We start from the raw sequence: 23,469 nt of genomic DNA, 5'->3' as shown, positions 1-23,469 counted from the left end.
TTCTTGGACATGAAATAATTTTGTTATTGTATTTTCATCTTAAAAGAGAATATCCTCCCTAGCTAAGAGGGAGTGTTAATGATTGCTAGCGTCAGTTAGATTAAATCAAGTTGACAAATTAAATCTTGAAGAAATCCATTATCACCTGATATGGGGTGGGGCATTCCTCATGTAGAGACATGTTCCTACGTGGACAATGAGGAATGCCCCACCCCATATCAGGTGATAATGCATTTCTTCAAGATTTAATTTGTCAACTTGATTTAATCCGACTGAAGCTAGCAATCATTAACACTCCCTCTTAGCTAGGGAGGATAATCTCTTTTAAGATGAAACCTCGAATAACATATAAATATTGGGTGTCCCATATCTTGGAAAACACAGAAAATACAGATGTGAATACAAGATATAGTTGCAGCATTCTTACTCAAGTAATTCCAATAAATATACTCAAAGCTGATTCAAATCTCTCATTGTTCTTCTTCAAAAATAACAAAATTAGTGGAAATACTAGAAATAAATTCAGTCAAGGTTACATCTTGAAATAAAATTAAAATTCCTTACATCTAAATCTGATAACATTTAACAGAAAGATGGGACACCTGAACTATTACTTCAATTAAAGCCTTATGAATAAGATAAGATGTTAGGCAAGTATCTTCAAGAACAAGACTGCAAAAGAGAAAATTTCAATAGCAATTTGTTGATTGTTGCCGTCTATGTGGATGACATCATTTTTTAAGGAGATCAAAGCCTTTGCTTCTAACACGCAGAAGGAATTTAAGATGGCAATGCTCAGTGAGTTAGATTTCTTTCTTGGTTTGTGAATCTCTTATTTAGATTAAGGGGTCTTTATTTCTCAAGCAGAGTATGTTAAAGAAGTTTAGTATAGAAGATTGTAAACCAGTAAGTACTCCTATGGTTATTGGTTGCAAATTGAGCAAATATGCTATATCTCCTGTAGCAAATCAGACTATGTATAGATCCATGATTGAAAGTTTTCTATATCTAACAGCTAGAAGGCCCGATATTTTGCAAGAAGTTTGTTTGGTGGTATCTCTGAATGAAACTCATGTCAATGTAGTCAGAAGAATTGAAATATTTGAAGGGACTATGCATTATGGACTGTGGCATCCAAAAGGTGCAGATTTCACCCTTATAACATATATGAATGCAGATTGGGTTGGCAGTGATGATGATAGGAAGAGTACTAGTGGAGGAGAATTCTTTCTGGACAATTGCCTTGTAACTAAGAAACAAGCAACAATTTCACTATATACAGCTGAGGCAAAAATAAGGTGGCAGTAACTCGTTGTACACAGATTCTATGGATAAGATAGACCTTTACAGATATTGAGTATGAACATCCCATTCTCATACTCTATGATAATACAAGTGCCAACAATGTATCAAAGTCATCCAAGACAAACAAAAAAAAAATCCTATTATCATTTCTTGAGGGAGCAAGTACTTGGGCAGCAAATAACATTGGAGTTTGTTGCTACAAAGATCAAAGTGCAAACATTTTCACAAAGCCTCTCCAAGAGAAAATTTGAGTACATTGGGAGTGCTGCCATTCTTGTCCATTCACTAAATTCTTAAAGGGAAACATGTGTTCAAGCGAACGAATTCATTTTCTTATTCAATTAGCCGCAGGTACCCTTGGGCATTGGATGTTACAGGGGGAGAAGTAGAGGAGGATATTTCAATCAAGGGAACTTGTATGACCCAAAAGCATTCAAAAGATCTTTCTTTTACAAGGTTGCCATTGCTGATAAATGGGGAGATTGTTGAATTAATAATTTAATTGTCATTTATGTCAAAGTTTCTTTTTTTCTCTACATGGACCAACCAGTTTTAAGCATCTACGAGGAGAAAATATTAAATAAAAATGCAAAAGCAATTGTAGAACCTCCTTGAAGTGAGCACCCACTTTGGGCAGCTAAAACAAGATTAATATATATCACATACTTGCTGTTTTGGCTGACCACTCTAAGCAAGGCAATAAATTAAGTAAAAATGTATGTTTGCTTGAGAAGACCGACCTCATTGTGAAAGACATGACGTTGAACAGGCATTTGAATTAAATTTTATTTATTCATCACTGCTCCTTCCAAAAGGTATGGCCTCTTAGAGAGAAGCGTGTAGTGTTAAGCAAGGAAGTTTCAAAATAACAAATCTTTGATAGTGCTTGCCAACCTGTTTTTGAGGTGTAACTTTTGGTAAAGAGGTGTCATGCAGGTGATATAAATGAAAGCTGTTTAAGGGTGATTTGAGCATGCAATTCATTGAATATTATTAATATTAAAAGCAGACTTGGAGCATATCCAAGGAGCGATTATGAGCAGAATATTTCAGACTATATGAGAAAAATATTTCAGATTTGCAGATAACTTTATTGTAGACTTCAAGGGTGAGTTGTGGCAGATTTCAAGATGTTATGCAGGCCCTAAGAGGAAAAACTTGCAAGCCTATGAGCAGAGATTTTTAGAAGTGTGAAGGGTTTCAGATTAAGGTCAAATATTCAGAATTTCATTTTTTTGGAGGTTGGTACTAATGGAGCACAAAATTCTAGTCTCCATTTTTTATCTTAAAGAGTGAGAAGATATGAAATCTGGAGAAAGTAGGAATTCAGAGATTTAAGTTCACAAGCAGGGCTCGCTGGACAGAGATGGTTTAATGACAAAATGTTACTGATTTCATATATCCTTGCAGTTATTGTCTACTTAACATACCTGGGCTTGATCATGGAACAATATACATATCCATCAAGAATAAATTGGCAGCACTATTTTAATATGATCTTTTTTAGTGATACAGAAGGAATATTCTGGAGTCATGAGTTTTGCAAGCATAGTAAAATATGGAGTCTGTTCTTTTATCAGATTTACCTGGTAGCCATGTGCCAGATTCAGCAGATGGTGTTAGTATACAAATGAGTATAATATGGATGGAATATGTAGGACCCGATTATTATATGGCCAATATCGTGTTCGCAATGATAAACTATGCAAATGATGTGCATCGAACGCATAGAAGAAATCTGTGATTTAAAACCATTGCACAGTGCTGAGTTTCCATCTCAACAGAACACAATATTAACAAGTGTGACCAAGGAAAATAATCGATGCTGAGAGAAATCCTATTGGAGCCAAGTCAAGATGCCAAATAAGAGAAAATGGCAACAGGGAATTTTACGGATGAGAAAAAAGGTTCTTTTGAAATTCACCTGGAATCAATGACTGTATGCTCAAGCACAGATATTGTGAATGCACAAATAATTTAATATGATTAATGAAGCATGCTTCAATAAATACCAAGAACTTAAGAGGCAGGATATAGAGTTTTTTTTATTGATATCCAAATTATTCCAACTGGCAGAAACAATGGTTAAAACATCATGAGCCTTTGGATGCAGAAGATGCCACAAGACACTGCATGCTTTATAATGAATATGTAGAGATAAAGTCTACTTGGAGAAGGTTCAAACTACAGAAGCCAGGTCACCAGGTCAGAATTACAATGATCCTCACCAAATTGTACCCACTACCCATATTCGAATTTATGCTATGAAACATTAAAGGTAATGATGGCAAAGACAACAAAAATTTGTGAATAGAACAAGCAACAAAAGGATATTCAGTGATGTTGAGAGTATGATAGTGTCACTCCCTATCGGCACTGACTCTTCAGTGGTAATAATAATTTTAAAAAAAAAAAAAACATTTTTGATATGCTCTTCCTAGACCGATGGTATACACCTATTGATGTTAAGGATGCCAAAAATATATGAATCGAATGTATTGCTAAGATCATGCATAGCGATGAACTGCATATGGACAAGATGTTTTGAGAAAAGTGAAGTCTGATAGGCAGCAGTTACAATGAAGAATGACATCTGTATTGGGAAATAGAAGACGGGTTGATATCAATAGGACCCTATATTACACACAGCACATTATGTAGGCAAGTCAGTGTTTGAATGAAATAACCACTGGGGATTATTTCTTGTTAAAATGCTCAATGAGCTTTGGCATAAAAATGTCACTCAGAGCAAAATGCAAGCTGGGTATGAAATTATGTGTCTGCATAAGAACATCTGCACAGTCCAGGATTAACATATTCGTCATATTTCTTGCTGCGTTGTATTAAATTGTGAAGACATCAATCTATAGTTGGTGGAATTCTGTTTGAGTCTGAAGATAGTGGATCGTTATCTGGTTTCAAGCATCTATTTGAGTATTGTTGAGCACATTATATTTTGGAGACACATGATTAATGTCTGAAGATGATTATCGTGGCCAAGTCCCTGCTCTGTCCAAATTAAATTCAGAAGACACCTGAAGGAGTTCAAATCCTTTAGCTTTGTTCATCAACATCTAACTCTTCTTTTGTCTTTGTTTGCAGGTACTGAAGCGTGAAGACTATATGAAGTACCGTGAACAAATACTCACGATGGATGGATAATTTGGAAGCATTCCTGAAGCATATGATTTTTTTTTTTAAATATCACATCATTCACATTTAACTTTGGAAAAGAGAGAGCATCAGAAGAATAGAACCGCCGGCCACATCAAATCACGATTATATCAAAGTTTAATGTTTTTAGCAGTCGGTTATTAGTTATGAAGAGGTGTGATGGTTAAATAGGCCCTTCCATCCTTTATAAAGAGGAGATGTAAAATTCGGACAAGCGACAATTTTTCATATTCACATTTTTTAAAAATAGTTACGTATATATGCACTTTGATATCTTTTATTCTTTCATTGGTGAAGGAATGAAATTTTGAACTAAGCTGGTGGATGTTGGATCATTGAGTATAAAATTTTTGTATGTGATTCTGGAATCGAAATGCATTGGATGGATCATCCGTAAGGAGTGTCTCTGTGCAAGTTTTATTTTCGGCACAATCTCTAAGTGTATCTATTTTATTGATTTGCATTGGAGTTTTAATTTTTTATTAAGTTGTGTCCTTTATAAATGTTTTTTATTAATTTCTATAAATATTTTAATATTCGGATAAGTGGACCAGGTCGTTATTGCATTTTAAATTTGATAAACATAGATATTGTGGAATATTTAATTGTTTCCATATTTATTCCTAGTTTGTTTCCATATCACAAGAGTTAAATTGCATCTTAGACTAATTTAAAATTGCGTTTATATAATTGACCCATCGCATCTGAATTGTTAAAATTGTTTATAGTTTAAGTATATTGAACTTTATAAAGTTGTGCATTTCAACTAATAATATTGACTCTGATTGCCCATTTAATTAAGCACTGGTCTTTTACTCTTAATTCGTAATCCATATGTTGGCAATTATTCCATATCTTTCCCTCTGAAAATTTAATATATTCATTTGTTGCATTAATTCATACTTATCCTTATTTCAAAAACATTCATAAAATTATTTACTTTTAATTCATAATTTGCAAGATAAAAGCCTTTTATAATTCTTGTCATTTTGAAAAGCTTTTGTTGCATTCACATTCTAATTTATCTGCTATAAGCATCTTGGATCTAAGGGTTTTGTCCAGGATCAAGTACACCTACCTCAGTTTTGCAAAGTCGGAAGCGTAGGCGATTTGGATCACATCGATCAATCCCATCAAGTTGGCCTTAACCGGTTGGATATCCCAGTATCGAGCAGGCAAAGCTCATAGGATTCCAATCTACGGTTTTGGGAACCAACAGTACCTCATTTCCAAAAGGATTGGTGTCTCTTGCAAAGTTGGTGCCTTAGTTTGGGGGATTAGTGTCTCCAGTGAGTTGGTGCCTACAGAGTTGTAAGAAGTTTCCTATAAAAGCAATATTTGTCATGGTTTCATCCCACAAGAGTTTCCGTATAAAATTATGTGTTCATCTTGTGTTCTCTATCGTGAGATTTTACTTGTATGGATGCTTATGATTATAGCTCAGCGATTTGTAAAGTTTATTAAGTGAAAAGTTGTATTATACTGATTCGCCCCCATCACTATAAGTGTCTTTTCTTCAATCACCTTCCATTGTGTGAATTCATACATGTTTACTTTCTCTATAAAATCAGAAAATCTAAAGAGACTACAAGATAGGAAATATAAATTGTATTTTATATCATTTATACTGAATGCAATTTCCCAAAAAATTGGAATGATAAATGGCATCAAATGTACTTATGTTGTTACAGGTGTTAGTCTAATATTAACTGGCGGAAAAGAGTTTAGACTGCATGACCATCTTGAAACAGAAACTACCAGTTTGAAATTACAATAACTCACAAATCTGTCATGAGTTGCATGAGATCGCCGTAGGAAAAATCGATGGCAGTAAACCATGGCAGAAGCAATTGTTGTCTGAGGACTGCACAGAACATCTATATTAGTGAAGGCTCAAGAAATAGTTTGAGAAACCACAAAGATGATAGACACGAGAAGGTCCATATCAATTCATGAATGTGGCAACTTCATTGGCACTTAAAATAAACTGATCTCAGTCATTGACTCTGCCAGCATAATAGTTAATCCAGAGCACCCAAAAAACTCTGCATGGTGTGTGTGATCATGGAACATTCAACTCTAGAAAACAGCATAAATCCTAATACTATGTATGTCAAATATTTTCATGTTCAATAATGAATCTATTGAAACATTAAACACTGTGTTTCCAAAAAAGTTCTAGTATTACATTTTGCTTTCATTCATTAGATATACTTTTAGAAATATAGTATTAAAAAATCTACACTCCAGTTCAATATTTCTTACTACAACAAGTGAAACAATGTTTTGAAAATTTTGCTGTACAAGTGACAATAAAAAGACATTTCTTCTTCAAAGAAGGAATCGTAAGCTAGGAACAAATTAAAATTTACTAGAAGCTTGATAGTATTTATTGGGAAATTAACTTAGCAATATAACCAAATTGTGATATATGTTTCCATGATTGTAAATAAAGAGCATGGTTAAATCACTATCCCACTATGAAATTAAAACCTGTAGCCTTGCTAATACATATTAGAGGGAACTGTAATCAATTGTACATGCTATATTTAACAAGGTGTATGTATCGTATCAAGAATCTAATCATATTCACTCCACATTATAAATTCACTAGTCTAAAATCAAAAGATAAATAATAAAACACTAATAAATAATGTAATATTAAATCTATTTAGATAGTTTCTATTTTTGTCTTCAGTTGTCGATTGTTTCTTTAGTAAACATCATCAAAGTAATTGCTTATATATGTACTGAAAGATCCTTGATGGATCTCTTTCGCTAATCTGCTGTAATTTTATATTTTGAAGTTTGTTTTCCTTGTTTATTAAAAATTTGTTGCAGAGCTAGACAGAAGTTGCAAAAGGGTTTGATTGTTTTATATTTTTCATGATTTTACAATAAGTAATAACAGAAGTACAATAACATGAACTAGTTCTGAGAATGTATTCCAAATACATTTAAAGCAAAGTCGCTTCAAGCAGATTTTTTTTTTGAATATATGCCTAATATGTAACCAGATGAAGATTTATAATAATATCCAGATGATTACAACCAAGAATAATGCCAACCTGAAGGCGTGAAGGTGAAATATGAGCCCGAAAGGAAGCTATGGCCAGAATCCAGCTCTCAAATGCTGTACGTGGAAAAGTAGATAGCTGCCAGGCGCGGTTGTACAACTACAAAGTGCCCACACGTGGGTAAAATACCCAAACCCCAGCTAAAACTCTGACTCAGTACTGCGTTCCCCAGAAGAAACAATGCACAATCTCCAAGATGCTTCTGACTGCAAGAATCCAGACCACTATTTTGGGGGCTACGTCCCAAACAGGCAAAGCAAGTGGGTTTGGTGTCCCAAATGCCAAAAGCTCAATCAAAGCCCAAAACACAAATCCAAGATGTAATATGTCACTAGTGCCTTCGAACTTTGTTTTTACCTCCTTATAACCCACCAAACTTAGCTCGAACCTTAAAAGTGTCTCCGTGTGGCGTTGGGTTATAAAATAATATATTTCTCATTTTTAAAGTGGTCAAGTATCAAGAAAATGGCATTTTTCCCAATAGAAAGAAATCCATTCACCGAATTGCTCCAAGTCAAAAGAGAAATATTTAGAAAAGTTCAAAACCTTTCCAATGAGCTATTACACCAAGCGATATTCACCCAGAAGAGGCCAAAAAACCCCTTATTACTCCAAAATAGCTATATAAATAGCTTTATTATAAATTATTAAAATGCTAACTTAAGAGAATATTTATATATATTAAAATATTTCCCGAATAGGAAACTGATAGCCAAAACACCTCTACAAGGTGAAACTGATCTCATCACCTCCTGTGAATGATGCCAGATAATTTGAAATAACTGACAATCTCATCCCTCAAAAATAGGGATACTCCTAAAAAATAGGAATGTCTCTAAATCTCTCGAAACTGAAACCATAGAATGATCTCGTAGAGACTCAAGAATGTAACCCATCTCCACTTCCTAAAATGTAGGAAACTCCTCCTACAATTAAGGAATTGCTCTCAACTGCTCTCCTACTATCTGAAACTCCAGATCTGAACACTATGTACACTGACTGAGTCCCTAAACACCACTGCCAGCCTACGAGACTCTAATGATAGGCCAACTCTATCGTCTCTAATGTCCACTCTAGAAAGGGGACATGACAATCCTCCCTTCTCGGATATTGCTTGTCCACAAGCAATGAACAAACTCCTATTGCACCACTCTGATATACACTCCTGGGTGTGTGATATGAAGCAACACATCAAAGATCGCCCAATCAAATGCACTACATAGGATAATACCAAGATCCCACACTGGATGAGAGTGTTCCCACAACCAAGGTGGTAACATACTAGAATCCCTGTGAGACAAGGCATCAAACAAAACAACACCTGGATTCCAACACCATCTGAACCAGCACCCATCCATCAGGTATAAATAGGGAAAACTGGAAACCTTTATCATGCCATATCTCTCCGCAACCAATGTGATACCACCACGAAAGTAATAATCGTCCAAAGCATCATGTCTGCTAATACCCACATCATCCTGTAACCATGATCCCGAATGAAGTCTCTATGATATAGATGTGATAGCCCATGTTGGAAACTGCTTGACATAATGCTGGATTGTTTGCTGGTCCCACCAACTAATCCTCCAAAACTGTTGAATCAGGTGCCTAAAGTCAATAACTCTATCCTCTGAAGATGGGAGCGTACTATCGCAACACGGATAGTATAAGTCTTGCTTCAATATCCCCATAGCCTTATGAAGAGCATGGAAATCTGCCATGAAAAATCCTCCACTATCCTACTCATCAGTCATAAGAGCACTCCAACTGAGTGTAGATAACATTTGTCGAGTGACATCAAAGTGCTCAACCACTATGTCTACCCTCTTGTCATCAACCCTGAATTGTCTAATCAAGCGATGAGGAGTCTGAAAATGATAGTTCTCAAGCATGTGTACTACCTTTAAATCTGCACTATGGTAGAATATTGTCTCGAAGTCATGTACATCGTTGTAAGGAGTATCCAGTATGCATTCACTAATGCATGTATCCTCATTTATAGTACTGCAACTTTGTACCTCTAAGACCACCTCCTTTGTCAATGATGAAACTGTTGTCACCACACTATGCTCACTCTCATCAGCTGCCCATGTGTCTGCACATACAACCGAATCACAATCTTGGGATTCAGTGTCACTATGAGTACAAACTACTCTGATTTCTAGGGTATGGTCTAAGAAATCAGACTCATCATGACATGAAATCTCATCACCCAATGCCTCTGAAATACCTATGTCCGGATTACTCTCTTGTGCAAACTCACCAAAATAATCCTGACCCTCTGTATTACTTGTTGTTCCATCCAAATCAACGCTGGCCTCTTCTTCTATTGGAAGAAATAAAGATCTAATGGATGATTCCCTTTGTTTCCTTGCATCATCTATCTAATTATGGCATTCTTTGACTCTTTGGAGATGTTGTCTTGCTTGGGCAGCAAGTATCTTTGCTTGCATAGCTCTATCTAACCAATATTTATTCAACCTTTGACAATGTTTTATATCATCTACCCCAAAGTACACAAAATTAGGCTTATGATGACTTGTACCATTCCCATCATCACGTCCCATGCTTGCACCATGTGTGCCCTCAAATATAGAATACAAATCATTGTTCTCTCTTCTTGACCAAAGGATGCCACATCTTGAAGTAACGAAGTTGTGTCACTGCTGTTATGAACTTCAGAATTATTATGATGTGTTCTAGTTATATTTTTGACCCCTTCAAGTGTATTATCATAGAAAGCCTCATGGCCACCACTTGCATACGGGCCTTCATAACTATTCCAAATTGAAAAAGTTACCATATTAAAAGGAGGAGGGTGTAAACTATCGCTGTCCCAAATCAGAGTTGTGGGAGTCTCCTCCATGCTTCCATTCCAATCATCAGACAACACCCCATCTTGATTCTTCACATGCTTAGAGAAAAGTGGCTCAAAGAAGTCTTCAACTTGGCTTCTATGAGATTCAAAATCAGACTGCCTACATACTAAACTTGTCATCCCATTCTTAAGTTGAATACCATCATCAACATCATTACCTCCATTTGAAATAAATGTTACCTCATGATTTGAACTGCTGTTGCAAATTTCAGAATAAGCTTCACACCTTGGTGTCACATTTCCAACATCTCTAATGGTTTGTCCCCTAATTGTAATCTCTTCCAATTTGTTACCAATGGCTTCTTTATTATCACTTAATATTGCTTTCTCTTTTTGTTGTTGAAAGGAGCTGGTAGATACCGAGTTATCATCTGCTTCAGGTACACCCATAAATTTTGTAAAAGAAAGGAGGTTGCGTTATCTCCTTAGGAAGAGAACAATACTGATGGTAGTTGCTCATAACTGCAACATTGAATGTCTTGGCAAGAGGCATCTTACTTGTGCTTGTTAATGAAGATGAAACCTTAGAGCACCCATTTTATTTCTAGTCATGGTATTGGCCTGTAACTACACTGATTTCTTTTCCAACAGGCTGGCAGGTCCTAGGCTCTAATACCACTGAAAGATCCTTGATGGATCTCTTCCGTTGATCTGCTATAATTTTATATTTTTAAATTTGTTTTCCCTGTTTATTAAAATTTTCTTGCAAAGCTAGACAGAAGTTGCAGAAAGGTTTGATTGTTTTATACTTTTGATGATTTTCAATGAGTAATAACAGAAGTACAATAACATGAACCAATTCTGAGAATGTATTCCAAATACATTTAAAGCAAAGTCGCTTCAAGCAGATTTTTTTTTTGAATGTACGCCTAATATGTAACCAGATGAAGATTTACAATAATATCCAGATGATTACAACCAAGAATAATGCCAACCTGAAGGTGTGAAGGTGAATGAGCCCAGAAGGAAGCTATGGCCAAAATCCAGCTCTCAAATGCTATACATGGAAAAGAAGATGGCTGTCAAGCGCAGCCGTACAACTGCAAAGTGCCCACAAGTGGGTAAAATACCCAAACCCCAACTAAAACTCTGACTCAGTACTGCGTTCCCCAGAAGAAACAATGCACAATCTCCAAGATGCTTCTGACTGCAAGAATCCAAACCACTGTTTTAGGGGATACGTCCCAAGCAGGCAAAGCAAGTGGGTTTGGCATCCCAAATGCTCAAAACTCAATCAGAGCCCAAAACACAAATCCAAGATGTAATATGTGAATAATGCCTTCAAACTTTGTCTTTACCTCCTTATAACCCACCAAACTTAGCTCGAACCTTAAAAGTGTCTCAATGTGGTGTTGGGTTATAAAATAATATATTTCTCATCTTTAAAGTGGTCAAGTATCCAAAAAATGACCTTTTTCCCAATAGAAAGAAATCCGTTCACCGAATTGCTCCGAGTCAAAAGAGAAATATTTAGAAAAGTTCAAGACCTTTCCAACAAGCTATTACACCAAGGGATATTCACCCAGATGAGGCCAAAAAACCTCTTATTACTCCAAAATAGCTATATAAATAGCTTTATTATAAATTATTAAAATGTTAACTTAAGATAATATTTATATATATTAAAATATTTCCCAAATAGCGAACTGATAGCCAAAACACCTCTACAAGGTGAAACTGATCTCGTCACCTCCTATGACTAATGCCGAATAATATGAAATAACTAATAGTATCATCCCTCGAAAATAGGGATACTCCTAAAAAATAGGAATGTCTCTGAATCTCCCGAAATTGAAACCATAGAATGATCTCGTAGAGACTCAAGAATGTAACCCATCTCCACCTCCTAAAATGTAGGAAACTCCTACAATTAAGGAACTGCTCTCCTACTATCTAAAACTCCAGATCCGAACAATGTGTACCCTGACTGAGACCCTAAACACCACCGCCAGCCTACAAGACTCTAATGATAGGCCAACTCTATTGTCTCTAATGTCCACTCTAGAAAGGGGACATGACATGTACATGAGCTAAACTGGTCAATTTTAATGATTCGGATTTTTGACCTACAAGGCTCCATGTAAATCTATATAGAGATTGCCCAAAAATCTAACATATACACTCAATGAATAGAGACAAACATTTAAGTGATGGTCACAAATGAAATGGCAGATTACCCTCACTGACTTTTGAAAGACTAGATTCATCAGGAAAATCATTCTACTTCCATTTAAGCTTCAAAACTCTCAATAGTTGCAAATTCATAATTCCCACACAACTCTACAACAAGGAATGATAGATATTGGAGAAGAGTTTTGATGACACATAAGAACCTAGGCGATGAATTCTACAGATGGATACCTTGTCTAAATCATCTCCAATGGAATGAACCTCAACTATTGTGGACGAATCTCCCGTTATCCAATACCAACCACAAGCAATCACAAACAATACCCAGTTATAGATCAAATTATGGTAGAGGATTCACCATATCTACAAATGTACAAGCTCAAAGAAAATCCGCCACACCATAGTGATATATCTGTCAACGAAGACAAATTTGTAGAGTCGATGTTGTCCTTCCCACGTAAGTCAAAATGAAAAAAAAACTCTCGCCCAACTGCATTAAGACTTTGCCAACCTATCACTCCAAAAATGTGCGTGCTACACATCTTATTTACAAACATCAATTGCAATAATTGGAATCATAGTTTGCAAACTCTCTGAGTACTCCCTGAGTTGCTGAGTACTCTCAATTTTTTTTGTTGGGCAAGTACTCTCAAGTTTAACTCTTGCGTTTTTATAGACACAAAAAATCATGGGTAGAAATGTCAAAGCAGGTAAAATGATGGTTGAAATATGTTTTTCACATACTACTTTTTCTATTAAACCATGCATTTTCTCTTTCAAGATGTCAATTCTTAATTTAATACATTTTGTTATTGAATTTTTTTTTTTAAATATGTTTCTTTAAGAGAATTTTTTTTGTTCTTTCTAAGTTGTCGAGTTTTCCCCCGAGTTTTTGTTAAGTTTTCTCTGAGTTTTTGCCGAGTTGAAAGTTTTGGGCCTGCCGAGTACTCTCTGAGTCCGAGTCTGAAAACTATGATTGGAATTAGACTATGGCACTAAAACTCCTAGAAATAAACATGCATCACCATTGTCACGTTCTACCATTAGACACAAGTAGAAGTTTTGACGCGTACTCCTCACCAAATGAGTTTGGGTTTTCATCCAAACACGAGATCTAAAGGATTTCGTCTCTAGACCAAAGTCATAGTGTGCCCTCTGCAAAAAGCAACTTAAAAATAGAATGTGTCTCCTTCCTTTCATTTTTGGCTCCCATAACCAGCTACGATCTTGAGCGTTACTTGGCATGAACTTTTCAATAGCCTACATAACATGTGGCAAAGATGTTAGTGATTGTAACCGTTGCCACCTTCTGCAACTGGTCACATTAGAGATAGTATTAAATTATTTTGGAAGCAAATGAAATATATAGGTCTTGTGTTACATGAAATAGTTTTCTAAAATTCCAAATGGGTGGGGCACTTCAATAAATTTATGTCCAAATAAATTATCGTGGTACCCCCTCCCCATAACATATTATCTTAGCCTATTGTGATGTTGAATAGGCTAAGAATACATTAGTGTGGTTTAGGCTAAGGATGGGGACATGACATCATTCTTTGAATAAAATCAAATAATTACAGCAACATGGCATAAGAGCAGCAGTGAGATTTTTTTTTGTGAAAATATAATTTCTCAACAGAAGTTTTTAGTGCAATTTTTTTTCCAAAAATCTTTAGTTGTGTGTTTTTTGGTTTAGTGTTCTTTGAGTTCATAGGGTTTCCTTCTGCAAAAAATGACTGTGGAAAGCCCTCATTTTCTTCAGAACTTGTAATTTCTAGAATTCGTGTTTTCGCAAGATGTCTTGTTTAAAGAAATTTGAAGACATTTTTCTTTATGCCCATGTGTATGCAACTTGAGTGAGTTCATATATGAAAATCACTTGTGCTCATAGTTTTCTTCATGTCCAATCGGCACAACTTTGTGTTTTCCTACACACGACTTCCTTGCAATGTTATCTTTTATGCATCTCTCTGCACCATTTTTTTGGCAAATACATAGGGCTTCCAATGCATGTTTACCTTGCCTATGAGATGCCCTCTGATCATTTATGTTTGTTATGCACTCTCAACCTGCGAGCCATTATTAAAGTTTTGGGAGCTTACATGATCAAAAAAAATCTTGCTTGCATCCCCTGCGCTAGCACTTACAGGTTTTTTGCAAAATCGTCTTTTTAAATACTTGACCTAGGGTTTTTAGGGCTTCATTCGTGTGCTAAAAAATTTGAAGACATAAATTTTGAAGTGATTCTGCAGTAGGATTCATGCCAGCAGACATTTTTGTCTCAAAATTTGTTCTTGTAGCCTACCTATGTTTTTTGTACATTGGGATATATGCCTTGGGTTTTGTGCAATCAAAATTTCAAACTCTTCAATTTATCTCATTTTTCACAAGTCGAACAGAATGAAAGATGGCTTCTTTGACCAACATATTGTTGGAAGACGATAAGTTCAATAAGCGCAACTACAACACCTAGAAGCAGCAAATGATGATGATTATTGAATATCAATGCCTCAACCAAATTTTTTTGGGCAAGTCTACTTGCCCTACAATGTCGTGTCCATATTAAGATAAATGTGATAAGTGGAATCGGGAAGCCATGATGCTCATTAAATTGTTGATCATTAATGATCAGCTACTTGTAATGTCCCCATCTAAATCATTTAGTATTTTAGGATGTTTATACGCCTCAATCCTATTTACAAGTTGAAGGTATACCTAAGTGTGAACAAGCTATGGAAGTAGAACGTTGTAGTCTTCTGAAGAACAACACTTCGGTCCTTTCTGATCTTCCATGTAGAAAGAAGCCCATTGGCTACAAAGAGGTGTATCAAGTTGAGTACAAGGTTAATGGAATCCATGATAAATAAAAGGCTCGGCTAGTTGCTAGAAGGTTCCCATAGAAATAGAACATTGATTGTGAAGAGACGTTTGCTTCCACGTCCATAAAGAGTACCATTCGGCTTGCACTTGCCATTTTAGCCCAATTTTGATGAAAAGCGCATCAAATGGATGTCAAGAGTGCATTCCTCAATAGTGACTTGCAAGAAGAAGTTTGTATGACACAGCCTCTTGGTTTCAAGGTGGTTGGTAAAGAATACTAGGTATGCAGTTTGGTATAAGCATTGTATGGTCTGAAACCGTCTCCTTGGACTTGAAAGTCAAAGATTGATAGGTCCTTAGTGACCAAGGCTTTCAAAAGAGTCCTTATCGTTCCAATTTGTATGTCAAATCTAAAAGTGGTGATGTACTTCTTGTCATCTATGTCAATGAACCAAATATTACAAGTAGTTCGAACATTTTTTATTGAACAAATCAAACAAAGTTTGCATCAATGCTTTGACATGACATATTTGAGACTTCTACGTTATCATTTAGGTGTATGAATCCAAATTAGATTCATCTCTAGTGGATGAATCCTTGTTTGGGTAACTAGTGAGCAGTCTCATCTATCTCATTGCCACTAGAACTCACCTCAAGTTTTCCATGAGTTACATCTCTCCCTTCATGATAGCTATTAGAGATGAATATTGGGTTACAACAAAGCATGCACTGAGATATGTAAAGGGCACTTCCAATTTTGGCATCCTGCAAAAGCAACAATTGTAGACTTATTAGTTTCACAAACGCAAATTGAGTAGCTTTTGTTGATGACATTGAGTCTACATATAGGTATGTCTTCGATCTAGGAATAAGTGCTGCCACATGGACTAGCAAGAAATAGCATGTGGTAGCTCTTTCCTCAACTAATGCTGAATATCGAGGAATTATTAAAGCAACTTGTGAGGTAGTTTGGCTTTGAAGGATTCTTTATGATACACACATGCTCCTTCACCTTTCTTCTATGACAATCAAGGGGGCCCAAACTTACCAAAAATCCTTTCGTCGAAAGGATTAGATTGCATACATTCCCACCAAGTCTTTGGGCCCCAACAAGTTTGTCGAAGTTAGGGAGCAATTTGGTCTAGTTGATGATTGACCATTACGGAGGGTTTTCGAATAATATATACATATTAATATGTATTATTACGTCCATTTAGATAGTTTATAGTTTTCTCTTGAGTTATTGATTATTTCCTTAGGAAACATTGTCAATGTAATAACCTATGTATGTACATTTCATTCTTTGAATAAAACCAAGCAATTAACATAACAAAAGAGTCAACATTTTTATTGTTTAATTTTAAATATTCTACATCAGCCTTCATTATAGTTAACTGATGAAGGGTACTCCCCTTATTTAACTAAACACACACACAACACAATGAGGAAATAACAAAAGCCTGCAAGAACAAATGAAAGGCAACAACAGCCACCCTTGCTTTCTATTATCCTCAATGAAAGTGGCATTACAATATTTTAAAAAACAACATGCTACAACCACATGGGAATTTTCAATACAATAATCTACAAGACAAGGCCACAATCTACACTTTTGGAACTAAACCCTAAAATTTCCCTTCACCCCTATAAGTAGCACAAATAGTTGTCAAAAAATATTCTAGAAAGTGAGATTTTTCCATTTTGGACCCCAACGACTCAATTTTCTTCCTTAAGTGATTTTCCCTCCTTTCCTACTTGAATTAAAACTAGAGTCTTCAAAGCCCAACTTTTGAAAACCATAACAAGTGAACCACCAAGTTGATTGGCTATTATGACCCTGTTTTGGAAATGGCACGAAGCGCTTTATAGCCTTAAATATTGATGTGCCACTTACACCAAGGTTTAGCCTCTTTTCAAAGCATCTAAGTCCTTCAAAACTGAGTTCAAAGTTTTTGTACCACCCTGCCAAAATAGGAAAACACAAAAACTTCAAAACTAGAATTGATCCTGTCATGAAACTTTGTTGATAGACTTATATAACCAAAGTGAACCCTCAGAGAATCAATTGGAACAATATGTACTCAAATGAGTAACTTCCTAAAAATAGTAAGTTTGCCAAAAATAGTGACTCTACACAAAGATAACCCTTACTGAAAAACTAAACAATATTTTTGGGTGATGCAAGATTGCTCTTACACCCTAGATGCTCCTGCATCATTAACTATCACTTCCCTTAATCCATATTTATTTGTTATGATTGTTGCTGTTTCAATTTATGATACAAGTTGGCTTCCTATAAATTTATTAATTTTATTTCTTTTCCTAGTGTTTCCTTTATTATTAATAACCAGTTTCAAGCAAGGTTATGAGACATTAGTTAGAATTATTCCTATAATGTATACTCAACCAAATATACAAAAAGGTGCACTGTGAGAAAGATTGTTGATTACCATAGATTGAATTCCCTTGCAAATCAGCCTGCTTCCTTTCCAGTGGAGGAACTTAAATAACTAATAGGTGACACTTCTTCCTACACAAAGCACTCTTCTAAGTTGGTTCAATTCATAAATGAAGAAAGGAGGGTAACCATGGAAAGGTCATTAATTTGATACCATGTCACTTTTCACCAAGATCCCAATAAATGAAGCAATTGAAATCCTTGGTCAGATCAATGATGCGGATACTAAGCAAAGTGAAGGTATATATATATAACCACCCCTCTCCAATTATGGGATACTTATATGTAGAGGATATTGACAAGAAAGCACTTGAAACATACCTATTGAAAGCAAGTTGGTGGAAGAGGCTTCTGAATGACATGAATGTATTTTGGCATCATGGGAAAGATAGAAACCATAATTTCCTCACGCACTTTAGTAACTTGTCACAACATATAAACTTCACAAACAAATTGGAGGAAGTTGGTTTTATTCTGTTTCTTGACGTTTTGCTAGGCATGAAAGAGGATAGAACCTTGACAGACCAAGGCTATTAAAAAAAGACACAATCGAATCTCTACCTGCAGATTGACTCCTGTTGTCACCCTGCACAAAAAGGTGTTGTTTCAAAAACATTAGCAACCAAAACCTGAGAATTTTGGATTGACATTCTAAGTTGTGTTAGCATTTTTCCTTGATGACTAGTGCTTATTCTTATTTGAGTTCAACACACATGCAATGTGCTTCAACTTCTATAACAATGTGGAGCTGTTTTAATTATAAGTTGGTCCTTTTTTATCCACTGTACAAATGGTTACTCCTTGGACAAGTGTACCCAGTTCGAGTAGGAAGAATGTGTTTGTCAGTTGCAATGGGGTGATGTGTTTATTCAACAGGTGGCAGTGGCACATGATTCCTACTTAGAATGACATGGATTTGTTTTGATGTGTCTGCAAATTCGACTCACTTCATCTCTTTCTTCCGTATTCTCTATGCTTTTGTCAGTAGGCAACAGTCATGTTGGCAGAGATTCTAATGAATCAAAGTACTGATTGCAGGGTCTGTCAATTTCAGTTATACATGGTGTTGGCACTTTAGTTTATAGGCGTTCGTTTACAGAAAGAATTTTATGTCTGCATATGCTCGAAGTCTGAATGATTACACAAACTAGCAATTCTCTGTTGAGAGACCATTTTTCTGTTAAAGGCAGAAGTATTCAAAATGAGGAAGTTGTTTATAAAACAGACTTGAGGCTATCCATTGAGTGGTCATGCATTTCAATTTTTTTTTGAAAGCGACGATGGTAAAAATGCTTAAGTGTAATATTTCTGTGTGCTATTGTGGCGTGCCTTCTCTCATTACATACAAGCATTTTTTTTGTAAGTGCAACAAAATCTCTATTTAAAAAATGTAACCATTGATGCCTGAAGATGAATATAGACAACACTTGTTGTGCAGAGGGGGGCGTCTGTTCTGGCTACTGTCGACGTGCATTACACAAAGAGGGCAGATACAACTCCAAAATGCAATGATGATAGCACAGGGTCGTCGTTAATTGTTAAAAAAGTAACCTGGTTGTATAAGAGAGGGTGTGTGAATAAAGGCAATGTGCTGTGTGATATGTTGTTGAAAAAAATTCACGCAATTTTTACTGTTTTTTTCCTCTGGATGCAAAGGGGGTTTAGTGTAAAAAAAAAAAGTGTGTTGTCTAGTGATGAAACACAGCAGTTTGGTGGACGGGCATAAAAAAGGTATTTTTTGCTCTGAAGGAGTTTTGGTGTGAAGAGTGTGTCTTTGTATGGGAGATTTGTTGAGAAAATACGGAAAGGTGAGCATGGTGTGGGAAGGTATGCTGATGACTCTGATAAAACTTGGCATGCATCTTGTCAGCGTGTATCTGATAATGTCTGTTTCTGTCATTGAAGTGAAGGTGGTTGGATGTTATCTCAACTGTTATTTTTAAGAAGACTGTGATAGACAAAGTGTGTACTGATTTTGAAGGAATTTGGGTTGGTCAAGATATACAACTGCAGTCTTCCATCTCTTCTGTGAGGAGCACATACAAGAAGTTTTGAACATTGATTCTGGATGCTGGAAGGGTCTTTGAAACTGAACTTACACTTGAATCAAAAGCACTACATAAGCTACAGGATCTGGTTTGTTTTCTCAGAATGTGTTAAGAGTATCCGAATTAGAAGTAGTGTTAGTGTTCTTTGAAGAAGTCTTGCTCTCATGCTGTAAGACCTAGTTGTGTAAAAGGTTGTAGCCTTTAAAGTGATGTGAGTGAGTTATAGCTCACTGTAATTAGGTTGTTGCCTAAATCTTGTTGTTGATGTAAGAAGAGTTGGAGCTCAAGTTGTACTGGGTGGCAGCCTATTTCTTGGAGATTAATGTTACCGCAGTTTTTACCCAAAAAGGGCTTCCACAAGATAAATTTGTGCAGCTCAATCTTGATTGATTTTTGTGTCTGATTTAAGTTTAAAACAGTGATTCACCCCCTCCCCCTATCAGTATTTTTGTGTTTTTCAACTTGGAGAGAGAAGACCTTACAAGAATTCTTAAAAGAAATGGGTACCAAAAAAATATAAAGTATTTCAACAAGTAAAAATGTTTTTTAAAATGGCCTTGGAATGAAACTGACAGCAAAGATGAACACAAAGGGGGTTTTAGCCATCATAAAGAATACAATGTACAGAAATGCAAAAACATTAATAGTAAAAAGAAACGAAACCAGTTTCCTGACCATCAAGAACCTGAAGAACAAGTTAAGATCTACAAAGGGCGTGTCTCCCTAAAAAGAGTAGGGAACATACATGATAAAATGCTCATGTGGAAGACCATAAATTGGGTAAAATGGTAGATCCATCTAAACTAGAATCAAGAAGTGCAATAAAGATATTAAAGACGAAAGGAAGGAAAATTGGTCCTGGCAGAATACTTTTACAGATGGGTTTTGAAGCATAGTGATGCTTAGAGGACTTTGAGCCACAACAATAAAAAAAATTAATATAAATTAAGCTCTTTAAAATATATTCTTATCCTCACTAACTACAAGCATTACTCGCTTCAATTTTTCGGACTAAAAAAACACTTACATCTTATTTTAAGGACCAAAGAAAGCAATCCCAAATATAACTTTGATCTAAAATTTCCCCTAAAGAGAAATCTCAAAGAAGACACACAACGTTGAAACTTGCAAGTATGTATGTATAAGCAGCTGTATCCAGATAAACTGCATTATGTTTTACTCGTGAATATCTCAAATCATTAGATCCCCATAATTGCTCTTGATAAATCTTAAATTCTACATTAGGATATATTGGCTTGCTTTTGTGTGGAAACAGATTATGCTTATTGTATTTGCTAAAGAATTGACACCAAAAATGGTAAAAAATGCAAATAAGAGATGAGCGTAGAGGCAAACATAGTTTAAAAATCATCTTTCCTCTAGACAATAAAAGAAAAACGTATGGGTTATCCAGAAAAACTAGTTTCAATCTTTTAGGAGTGCAAGGCATTATTCATCACTTATAATGAGAGTATAACAATTAAATGGCCTAGGGTAATCTATACTTACAGCTGCATTTGCATTCCTAAAGTTTGAAGAAAAGTACAATAAGAGTATCTGTAATAAGTTTCCTTCTGCAAATCAATTCCATCTCTTCTTGAAGGGGAGCATTTCTCAATCTCTTCCCTTGATAAGTAGTGATCAAAACCATCAGAGTTGTTACCAACTCCAGTAATAAATTCATTACTTCTGGTTAACATGTTGCCACTAGTGGAGTTTACCACCTCAGAAAAATTTTCTTCAGGTCTCCATGATAAAATTGAGCTACTCTTAAAGCTCATACCATTACAATAGCTTTCCTCTGTTCTACCAGTAAAATTTGGGTAGTTGTTAATGCCCCCTGAGTTGCAAACACCATCTTCAAATCTGCTCACAAATGGGAGGTGGTTGTCAAAACTTAATGGATTTCTTAAGGAAACTTCCCTTCTTCTCTTTGAAGCTGGTCCACTGTCATAGCATCCTGCACCATGAAAGCTTTCCTGAAATTTTCTTGTAAGATTACGAGCAGTATTTTGAAAATGTCCTTCATCCCTCATCACAAGGGGAACCCTTTCATAGCTTGATGATGGCCTTAAAATATTGTTACCATTTCGTATGGGCAAGTAATTATAACCTCGGGCATGCTCCATAACCAAAAACATACAGTGATATGCACAGTTAATGGAAAACCTGCCAAAAAATTTACAAGGCATCAAATATATTTAAGAATTCACGTTTATGCATCTAACCTACTCTGCAAGAATCATCCAAAGATTTGCAGACACGCCAATGGTTTTATCCAAAACACAGACACCACAACTATTGCAGACACTAGGCTTCTGGACTCCTAATTTTGTCAAAAGCTACGTCGATATCTCAATACCATAAATGCACAAGGAACTGAATATTGCCCTTGTCTAGGAACTACTGAGAGAAACATTTTCATGTTTTCAGTTCATTATAAAACTTTGCTAAGAAACTCTTTGCAGTACAAGAGCGACTGATTGAGGCAGAAGTTGAATACAACACAAACAAAAACATCTTAAATAAATTATTAGACAAACCATGTCTTGCAAAAATATAAAAACATAAATACCTGACTTGCCAAAGAGAAACAAACGCACTAAATGTTGGCTACATCTCCAGCTTGCCTGATCAAACTTAAAACACATGACAAATCAGCTTCCTAAATATCCACCACTTGCAGACCGTTTTGAATGTAAAAGCAAGGTATCGCCACCTTCCAGCCAAATAAGATGACATTCAGGGACCCCGTATATGCTATATGTACGCATTCCAAATGTTTCCTCTTTTAACTGCAGAATCCAACACAATCTGCACAAATACAAAGCAAGGGAAATGTTCAATTAAATGGGTTCAGCCCATTTATTACCTTATGCTTAAGGGAAGATAACTGCATAAATATATGCATGAACCAATTTACAGCATATTACAAGAAAAAGGGTACAATTGTTCAGACAAATATAAATAAGTAATTGATAAATACACAACCATCTCATTGAAGGCAGCAACTACGATTCAACTTCTACAAGTACCGAAAGGAGACAAAAGACATGGATATTAACTGAAAGCCCATGATGGTTGCACAAAAGTTAAAAACAGGAGGAAGAGCACTTGAATGAAACAAAACATTAAATGAATCAAAATGAAAAAAGTGGACAACTAAGCTACGGAAATGACTGCGCATCAATCAGAAAAAAAAATACAGAAATGAGGGAGAAAAGCTCAGATTAGCTGTGTGGAAAACGAAACTTGATAAAAAGATAGAATACTGCACCAACAAACTCAACCCCTCTATCAGTCTGTACGTTGGGGCATAAATCAAGTGGAAACTGAAAGATGTGTGATAGAAAAAATTAAACTGAACTTGTGGACAAGGAAACACGGAAGAAAGAGACAATAATGCATCAAAAAATTCAGCCCTACGTGTGGGCAGAAGATCTACAAAGGGGGCAGAAATTAACTGGAAATTGACAAATATGTGAGAAATAAATACCAACATATAGGCAATAAAGATCGGTAAGAGGAGCACAAACCACGTAAATCAATTCTACCCCTCGTACAAGCTACAGAAGATAA

General features: G+C 35.7%; 1 protein-coding gene across 2 annotated transcripts in view; it reads right to left on the bottom strand.

Moving 5' to 3' along the window:
* LOC149565681 (putative cyclin-T1-1) overlaps positions 1-23,469 on the bottom strand; it is a 132,989-nt gene that overhangs the window by 108,404 nt on the left and 1,116 nt on the right. For both annotated transcript variants that reach the window (XM_089819177.1, XM_089819178.1), the window contains exons 2-4: positions 22,466-22,704; positions 21,400-22,059; positions 6,262-6,343 (exon numbers count right to left, since the gene is read on the bottom strand). In XM_089819177.1, the coding sequence (XP_089675303.1) occupies positions 6,262-6,343; positions 21,400-22,031 (714 nt within the window). In that variant the 5' untranslated portion in view covers positions 22,032-22,059; positions 22,466-22,704. The remainder of the gene's footprint in view (positions 1-6,261; positions 6,344-21,399; positions 22,060-22,465; positions 22,705-23,469) is intronic.

The sequence above is a fragment of the Cupressus sempervirens genome, chromosome 3, assembly GCF_028749045.1.
Source record: "Cupressus sempervirens isolate cs-2001-9-10 chromosome 3, ASM2874904v1, whole genome shotgun sequence".
Classification (NCBI taxonomy): Eukaryota; Viridiplantae; Streptophyta; class Pinopsida; order Cupressales; family Cupressaceae; genus Cupressus; species Cupressus sempervirens.
This window is presented reverse-complemented; position numbering and strand designations above follow the sequence as displayed.